At 42.6% G+C, this 9,509-nt stretch overlaps 1 protein-coding gene across 1 annotated transcript in view; it reads right to left on the reverse strand.

Annotated features, from left to right (window-relative positions):
* Positions 1–9,509, reverse strand: part of LOC104501226 (calcium/calmodulin-dependent protein kinase type II subunit delta) — a gene marked incomplete at its 5' end in the record, with an annotated part of 48,286 nt that overhangs the window by 29,040 nt on the left and 9,737 nt on the right. Inside the window, 5 exons of the mRNA XM_010145003.1 lie at positions 2,277–2,314; positions 5,426–5,468; positions 6,195–6,278; positions 7,286–7,408; positions 8,598–8,692. Of these exons, the coding sequence (XP_010143305.1) occupies positions 2,277–2,314; positions 5,426–5,468; positions 6,195–6,278; positions 7,286–7,408; positions 8,598–8,692 (383 nt within the window). The remainder of the gene's footprint in view (positions 1–2,276; positions 2,315–5,425; positions 5,469–6,194; positions 6,279–7,285; positions 7,409–8,597; positions 8,693–9,509) is intronic.

A 9,509-nucleotide genomic window follows, 5' to 3' on the forward strand; every position in this document is an offset into this window, starting at 1 on the left:
GGCAGCAGCCACGGGACCTGCCTGGGACATCCCGGCTGATCCTCACAAACACCCCAAGTCAGGTTCAAGACCGTAACAACCAGGAACAGAGGACGCCGCTGCGTGGGATCCCCGAGGCCAAATGAACGCATGACTGCAGAGTAGGCTGAGGAGGAGAGGAGTTACTGAGCCTGCCTGGCAGCTGGGACAGCTCGTGAGGAGGGCCTCAGCTGTGAGGGACGTTAGCTGGGAAAAGCGTGGCACGGGAAGGCTGTGGAATCGGTTTTTCACTCCTGAGCATTCAGCACGGCACCCTGGTCTAGAGTGGCTAATGAAAGCGGTGCTGTTTCCTTGTGCAGTGTGGTTTGTGTTACATTTTACGGTATTAACGCTATTAGCTTTTAAAATAAGGAGCTTTCAAAAATTACCAGAAGGCTGTTATAAGATTACCGGTTTGTTACGTTTTTTGTTTACTAAGGACAGCGGTGTTGGCCAGCGTTACATCTACTTTTGTGTTTTCGTTTGTCCCCCGGTTAAGAAACCCTAAACACTTGCTGGAAGAACTGTAGCACAATTCACTGGGGATGGCAATCAGCAACTGCAGGCTTAAAATTCCCAAGGTGGTACTTCCAGGTCTCGCAGCTTCTCACAGGATGGTAACAAAGCTAAAGGCAACTGTTCGAGCTCTAAATGTGAACGTTTCACAGGAGGAAAAAAAAATCTGTCGATAAAGATCCTCACCATCATCTGAACACTCGAACTGGACTTCCTTTTCTGAATTGACCAGTCAGAGAGAAAGGAAAAGAAGAAAACGTGACTGGTTGGATTTGAAGTAGCAATGCACGGAGTACAGTATATTTCTGCTTTGCCTTTTTTTTCTCTTTTTTAAAGAAAAAGACAGCCTAAGCTGCAGGAAGGGGTGGGAAAATGCTATGGAGTATACATACAGTTATCTCAGTAACAGAAATGACAAAACCAGACTTCCCCAGAGGCACATTTACTCCCTTTGCTCCACGTGACCATGCAGACAAACAGCAGCCACATCCAAATGTGCTGAAAACCAAAGGATCAAATCCCCACGAGGGTAATTTAGGCAAAATTTTGGCAACAATTGTTTCCAATATTCTAATCAAAATTGAGATATAACAAATACCATCGTAGACCTGTAGGAGGAATGATATGTAAGAGGTAAAAGCTGGTCAGACAGAGTACATAAAATGTCTGTATTCCCCAAGGAACCGCGGGAAGGGTTTGCCAGGGAGCGACAGGCCAGTTCTGCATGTGTGCTTCTCCACGTGGCCAGGATAGCAGGGAGGAGCACGGACACGTAGTGCGCTCGCTCCACTTTCAGTCAGCCTCATGATTTTTTGACAGGAAAAGCGTGCGTATGTGGGAGAACAGGAACAAATATGCTGTGAATCTGGTATTTAAGTATACAATGTTTTGTTAAGGGAAAAGGTTAAGATTACAGAGAAAATTAAAATTCAGGTCAAAGACACTCTTCTGAGTAAACACACTGAGCACAGAAGAGTACCTTTGGAATCATATAATGAAAGCTTGAGGCACTTATTTTAGTCCTTAGGAGTCCTCCGAGAAAAGAAATAAAATATTTTTCATTGTTGAGAGATTTTTTTTTTCTGGCCGTTTTTCAAAGTATTTATCCAGAACATTCATTTGTGAAGCATCTCTCCTCCTGCAGGATCTGGTGACATGAGAATAGGAGCTCTAAATCACGTCTGAAAGCTGCCAAAATGTTCCCTTCTTAGCAAGGTCTGTTCGTCAGGATGAGCTGATTTGCTGAGATAGTAAACCCCTCCACTTCTGCCAGATATAGTGCGTACATCTGGCAGAATACACCCCCTGTGGAGCCAAGCCTATCAGGAAACTTTTGGTCTTCCACGAAATCTGATGCAAAGTCACGGGGAAACACAGAGGCAACGCTGACGCCTGAAGAGCTAACGTGCCCACCACCATGCCATCAGTTCTAACCACAAGCTAATTAATAACACTGAGTCATTAATAACACAATCATCCTTCACTAAAATAGCAGGAAAAACATCTTCTCCAGTAATTTTTTACCCTCCACTTACTAAAACACTTCTTTTGAAAACATTACTTTTATTTCATTTTTTTAAGCTTCACCCGCTAACTTGAATCACTTCAAGTACATGGCAAGAAGCACTTATTAACAACTTCTATAAAGGAAAGAAATAACAATAATCAATTCTAGGAACTGGCAGAAGCTCCAGATAGGTGCTGACTAATAAAACATAGTTTAAAGCATGTGTTTAACCTACCTTAACTCCATCCGGCTTTTTCAGTAAACTCTTGGCTGCTGTAAAACAAGACAAATAATTTCAGTGTCAGGTGGTTACCACCGAGGTCGACCATCTGCGCAGCAAACCCCCACTGCCTCCCAGCTGCAGATATGGTTTCAGCTTTTATTTCCTCCTTTTGTTGCTCTGAGCACAGGAAAGAAAATATTTCAGAAACTGCAAATCCTTCAGATTATCCTGCATTGACTTTGAATGTTGGGCAAAATCTCATTTCCCACAGCATCACCCATGTGCTAGGCTTTAAATTTCACCGCTTAAACCCGGCACCACGAACGGGGTCAAATCATTCCCAATTACTGAATTTGGAGGGCGAATGTGCAAGCAAGCGCACTGCAGCTCGGACCCTGCAAACGCTGACAGCAAAAATTCACGCTGGGTGACCTACCAAATTCAAATAAACTGCTCCCTGAAGCGTGAACGCTTCATGACTCACTGCCAGAGACTTGAAGAATAATAAATTACGAAACAAGCCTGGCGAGGTTGCGTTTTTATTCTTGTTCATGGCCCAATCTTCCCATCAGGAAGTGCATCAAAGGGCGACAGTCCTGACACGAAGCTCCCATCACTGCCAGCATCATTCTCTTTATAACGAAGAACGCCACGGAACAAGTGCACCTTGCCAGCCTAAGGGTGCTCAGACCGGCCGAGGATAGCGGAGTTATTGAGTACAGGGTTTAAACCTGACGAGAATTTTTGTATTTGTGGCTTTTTCTCCAGCTAGAGCTGCATTAGGAGCTCATGGAGCTCCAGTTCAGAGTACAGAAAACGTCGAATCCCCTCAGAAACGTGCCTGTATCGTGCCACAGGACCACTGCACGGTTTCACTTACAGAACCGTGACGTGAATACGGAAGATCAATGGATTGACACGTATTGTTGAGCTGTGACAGGGCCTGACGCAGCATGGCCTTAGACCTCACCCTACCACCAACAGCGTGGGCTCTCCATCAGCTGCAGAGAGGCATGGGGGAAAGCCAAGGGCAAGAGCTGTTTCTAAAACCTAAGGCCAAAGCCTGCAGAAGTTCATTGCTTTCAAAGCCTCTTTTATGCCATTAGCCCTTACAAAAATACAGGAAAACAGAACATAATTCTTCAAGGCTGATACTTGGAACAAATAAGGTCCTTTTGCTAAATTTGGGTAGAAAATTCCAGAGTTCTTGCAATGCGTAACGAACATCACGTGTTACGTGTAATGAGTGAAATCAAAGCCAGGAAACTGGGGGCACCAAGAGCAGAAACTACTAGCTCACGGCACTGCCAGCCTGTCCTTCGCCGCGTGCCTAGCGTGGATGATTAGGCTGTATTTTAGATTATAGGACATACTGCACAGGCAACTGCCTTTGCTGGTTTTCGTCTGGAATGCATTTTTAATGCACTTTAATGTATTTTAATTTTTGATGCACCTTTCTCAAAGCACAGATGCTGCACACAAATCCAGTATTTACAGAATTTGCAGTAGCAAAGCAATTAGCACATTCTAAATTAAGCCCACAATGAAAGATTTATTGCAACTACAAGCAATAGCTATAAATAAACCTAAGGCAGCGCTAACAGGCCAGAAAGCAGACTGAAAAGAAAAGGTGTTGTGACAACATGTAGAAATTAGAGTGATTTAGGACAAACAGCAATTTTGATTTAGAGGAGAATAAAGATGTTCCTTTCACGTGCTGAGGGTCTTACCTCACAAGAAATACACATTCCACATAAAAGGAAGAAAGAAAAAGGAAAATAAAACACTTTTATAACCACATTGTTATGGACAAACGACCTTCAAAAGCAACAAAATACAATGGGTAAACAAACTGACAAAATAAAACCTCATTCAGGATAAAACATGGGTCATTAACGGTGTAAAACAGAGATGAGAGGTGGAAAAAATCCAAAACAAAGCCAAAACCCGATTGCTTTTCGTGCTGAAATTCCCCTTTTAAAATGACTCAGATTTTTTTGGTTCACGATGGCTGAAGCTGACCCTACATCCACAGGCAGTGCCGGTGATGATGCCCGTTTGATAACGCAGTAACTATTCCCTTCTACAAGTTCTGCAGCCTACAGCGTTCCCACCCGGACAATGAATTGGCAGATGCTGGCAGCTCATTAGGCATTAACCCCCCGGGATGGACATAAATGTAGTCCTCCGGGTCAGAGGTGGGTATGAAACACAGGAACTCGACTAGGACAGAAATGGTATGTCAAGTGCTACGCAAATTGGACAAGTTGTTCTTGCATTCATGGTTATGTAATTTATTTTCGATGAGTCAGTGCTTGTTATCATTCAAAACACGCCCAAAGCTCTATCACGCTTCTGTCCATAAATTAATTTACGGTACACTCCAACAGTTACATCGCAGAGTAGCAGGCTAAGCAAAACTGCTGATCTTTAAATTTTCACTATTCACTTGACATCTCAAATGGTAAAAGAAAAAATTCAGCACAGAATCAACATTTTGGCACTACTTCTATTGAGGACAGTTTAACTTGACTAACAGCAACCTTATTTTAGCTTTTTCTATTAAAATTGGTTTAGCATAAAGATCTAAATCTCCAGGGATGTCACTATGACATCATCTCATACAGAGGAAACATCTCTTGTTTTATGAAGTTATGCATAAGTAGAGAAGGAGAAGGATTTGTTTTATTACATCTTTTACTCCTTAGCAATGCAATAAAGACTGAACGGGTACCGGTTTATTTTTTTAATACAAGATGCAGCACAATTCTGGAACGACATTTTAGGTCTATAAAAATAGGGAGGTTTTTAGATGTTGTTTGGTAATACTTAGGCATGTCAAGCTATATGCATTCTTTTCAATTTCTCCCCACCAAAAGAGACAGGAAAACACTCTGTCTTTTGACAGGTAACACCAAAAATGAGAAGGAACTCATATTCTACCGAAAAATTAAGACTGTCATCTACAAGAGGTTCTCTTTGGCCCAAATAGTTCAAATTCTCTTGTTTGCTTCAACAAAGGAAATGACTTAAGATCTATCATATTTACATGCTGCTGAATACCAAAGACCTTTCTGAACTAATGAACGCTAATTAGATCTTAGTCATCACAGACATTTGAGATGTAAAGACCATCTTAATCTGGAGCTCAATGAACATACCTGAGAAATTCCTGGTAGCCAGCATGGTTGTCAGAATGGCCCCCTGTGTGCACATACATTTTCTTAAATTAGCATCACACTTGTGCAAAATTCTGAACGTGAGCACGACGCAACACAAAGGAACACAGGCATAAATGACATCAATTCCTGCATTAACCCGGAAAGAATGGGTTGTCTGGGCGATACCCACCAGCCATGAGGCCAGGAGTGCAGAAACTGTAATTCAATCTTCATCACACACCTATCAGCAATCCTGATAATCGCAACTGTTCACCGGTAGAGAGTACGAGTGCGCAAACCTCCAGCACCCCAGGCACAGCATAGATTATCAGCAACGTGCACTGCTGGATACGGAAGAGGCTTTCCTCACAGGCTTACATTGTCCTTTAGGTAGGAAGCGCGGTTTATTTGTCATGTGCTAACCAGAAAAGTTCACATCTGCAAAGTTACCCTGTCTGGTCAGGAGAACACAAAGGATAGTCTAAAACCCTTGAGGGTTTTCCTCCAACAAAGCCATCTTTCACGTGCATAAATGAAGATGATTGTTGTTATTTTGAATCCAACAAAATCATGCTGTGTTCTAGTGCCTTTCATGAAAAGTTTAAGCTCCTCCTGCCAAAAGCTGTCCATCTATCAAATGGCTCATTTAAGCATAATATTCCAGAAAAAAATTGCATAGGGACTGCTTGCTTTACACACGGAACCCAAGCCAACATTCTTTTGTCTTTCCAAAATTAGCCACTCATCCACACGGAGTTTTCATTCTTACCTTCAGTTTTCTTCTTGCGTTGAATTTCTTCAAGCAATCTACAGTCTCTTGTCTGTGCATCATAGAGGCAACAGTAGAACGTTGCTAAGAGAAGAAGAAAAGAATTTTAACGCACCCAGCCAGACGTCTAGCATTTTATTTACTCTACAACATACATATTACAACCCACATGGTCCAAACCTCAGGCCTTTAATTTCTACTCTGTCTGACTACACCTTTGCGCAGGTTTCTACACATTTGGGAAATTTCCAAATCAACAAACCAAGGTCTCATTTTACTCAGCCTTTTCCACGTCTAAAAGCCTCTCGAAAGAAACAGGACTAAGAAAAACACAGGATCTTAGAACTTGGCTTATGCCATATAAACATAATTGAAGTAATACACTGAACTATGATTTTGGAAAATATGTGTTAAAACGAGAAGAAACTTTTCATCAGCATTAGTGATATAAGGTGAGGTACAGCAGCAGGCAATACTTCAGAGAAAATTCAGCAGAACCTCCACTTTCCCTGGAGCTCAACTTTCTGTCCATCACAGTTTTACAGGCAAGACAATGCAGGCTACTGGAACGAATCAAGAGCTGGGCACCAGCTCTGTGTCTCCCCGTGACTTCCAAACTACCAGCCCAGACCACCTGCAGAGGCCAAGTGCGGAATGGGCTGAGAACTGGGAAGCAGTCCTGGATCCACTAACAGACTGGATTTGCCCCTGCCTGCAAACTGACTGTAAAACTCCCTTAATTTCCGGCCTTGACGTTTCACGCTTATCGTAACGGTTACAGGGGGATGAGGATGGAAAGCGTTGTCTACCTCAAAGTTATTTTCTTATACTTTTCTTTTCTCGGAGCATTCAAAATACTGCTCTAAGTTTGGCAGTGAAACTCTGCACCACGAAGTCAAGGCAAAGGAGTTCTGCAAAACCCTTATCCCAGGCCGGGACCTCAGTATACACCACTAATGACCCTATCTGTCTAATTACAGTTCTACGCTCCCTTAGTTAATTATGTTCTAAACACCTCCAGTATATACTGAAGTAAACCACAAGCTGATTTGTCTGCCAAATTATCCTGTTACATCTGTGAAGTTACTTACACAGATCCAGGGGTGCTTTAGTGCTTCCGATGCTGTGATACGTTTCGCTGGGTTGATGGTGAGCATCTTATTGATGAGGTCTTTTGCTTCAGGAGTCACCGTATCCCACTCTGGTGAGGGAAACTGAAGAAAAAAAACACGTATGTGTATATTGTCTTGCACAACCCTTACACAATTTTCCCTAAGGATTTTTATTGATACTATTTCTGTAAATGCAACTGCTAGCACAGATAACCAGTTTTAAGGGGAAAAATGCAGTTTGCCACAATTAGTAAAGCTGGAATTAGCCAGCTGTATAAACTATGCCTTTTTCCTTTACTCTTCTGACCTTTTATTTGTTTGGTTCAAAGGCACAGTATTTCTGTATTTACAATAAGGTGATGCCAGCTGAAATTCACAGCATAAAAGAACAGCCAACAGAATAACAAATCCCAGACACCACAGAGGCATATGATCATGCAGCACTTACTACAGCTCTCCCTTCTCTTTTAATACAGTCAAAATCATAAATCTTTATTATTCAAACTCCTTGTTCGCTTTCTTTCAAGGTAAATCTGTATAGCTCCGGTATGTAAACCTGAGCAGTTAGGAATTTAACCCCTCCCTGCTCAGCAGAGTATTTCTACACAGGAATTTCTACTCCAAGTGGCTGCTCAAATGCAAACGGAATGAGAAAATCCCTGTCTTAAATTGCTTTCGTGAACAGAACTTAACCTTTTTGTATTTTCCTCTATTAGAAATACTTACTCTTAGACACCAGGAACTGGATAGTGTCAAGGCACAAGTATGTGCCCTGCAGGCACGATGCAGATGCACAGCTCAGATCCTGCATGCCCTCATTTCTTGCCCCCTCGGATGAAACTGTAATTCCTCACTGTCACTCTGTTTGCATTTCCAAAAGCGGGCAACACAGCAGCGTGGAGGGGTATATTTAAGAAGTTAAGGACTTCTTAAAAACAGCTGAGAGTGACTGACTGGTTGAAGAGACAAACCACAAAATAAAACATGGACCCCTTGTTGTTCACAGAGGCCTCAACAGGCTTGTCAGCATAAGCTAAACTGCATGATTTACAGCAGGACCAGACAATGAAAGCTTGGAGCCGTAGGGAAATTAGATTTAAATGAGCAGAGGACACTCCCATCCCAGTAACATTCCTGTTACTAAAGCAGCAGTCACTGTACTGAGTGGCTCATAAAGATAACCAATACAAAAACAAGTTAGGAAATAATTCTGATTTCACTTCTTACTCTAGAAAACTCCTGTTTGGAGGTACGATTATAAATAATTGAGCAGACAGCGTATGGTACGTACGTCATAAGCACCAGCCTTGATCTGCTGGTAAAGCCTGTGCTGGTCTTCATCCCAGAAAGGAGGGTATCCCACCAGGAGGATGTACAGGATGACCCCTGTGGAAAATTCACAGTAGTATTAATACATTTTAAGAAACAACCCCCAGAAATTCATTTCACACTTGACAACCATGTAGAACAAATGACTCAACAGTCTTATCCCAGCTACTGAAAAATACTGCCTGTTCATACTGGGGCAAACAGTAAACGCAGGGCTCACAGGGAGCCTCCTCTGCAGAGCGCGGACAGCAGTGGGTATCTCACACAGCATCCCATCAGGGACACTGAAATTGCCTAGGCAGCTGCAGAATTAATTTTCAGCGATCATGGATGTTCTGGGAAAATGCACTTTTCTACCTCTGGTTCTATCATGGCTGTATTGGTGACCGTATGATTGTGTTTTAACTAATCTCACACAAAGAAAACCTGGGCAACTCGATTTATCTGCATGACTATATGGTCAATAGGAAATTAAAGGGTCCATCTGCTCATCTGCCAGAGATGATTCACTACGACTAAAGGCAACTGCTTTCCCAAACACAACCAAATAAGCGTGGGCAGCAGTAAAATAAGGAAACCACCAATTGTTCCCAGCTAGCTCGTTGCCACTTGCCAGTACCTTCACCTACTCTGTTCCAAGAACTGGGTGATGAAGTGGTCGCTCTGTACTCCAGCCCACAGACCAGACAGTTTCACGGTGCAGAACTGCAGCTCTGGTACATTGGTCAGATCAGATCTTACGCTGCTTGTGGACCAAAGCTAAGGCCCAGCTCACAGTACGGACTGTTAAGCTTTCTCACCAGTTTAGCATCATGTGCCTGCAGGTATTTTTTTAATGCTTTGTGAAAGCGTGTTGTGTAGATGTGGCCAGGAA

This window comes from Buceros rhinoceros, unplaced genomic scaffold, assembly GCF_000710305.1.
Source record: "Buceros rhinoceros silvestris isolate BGI_N320 unplaced genomic scaffold, ASM71030v1 scaffold13111, whole genome shotgun sequence".
NCBI lineage: Eukaryota > Metazoa > Chordata > Aves > Bucerotiformes > Bucerotidae > Buceros > Buceros rhinoceros.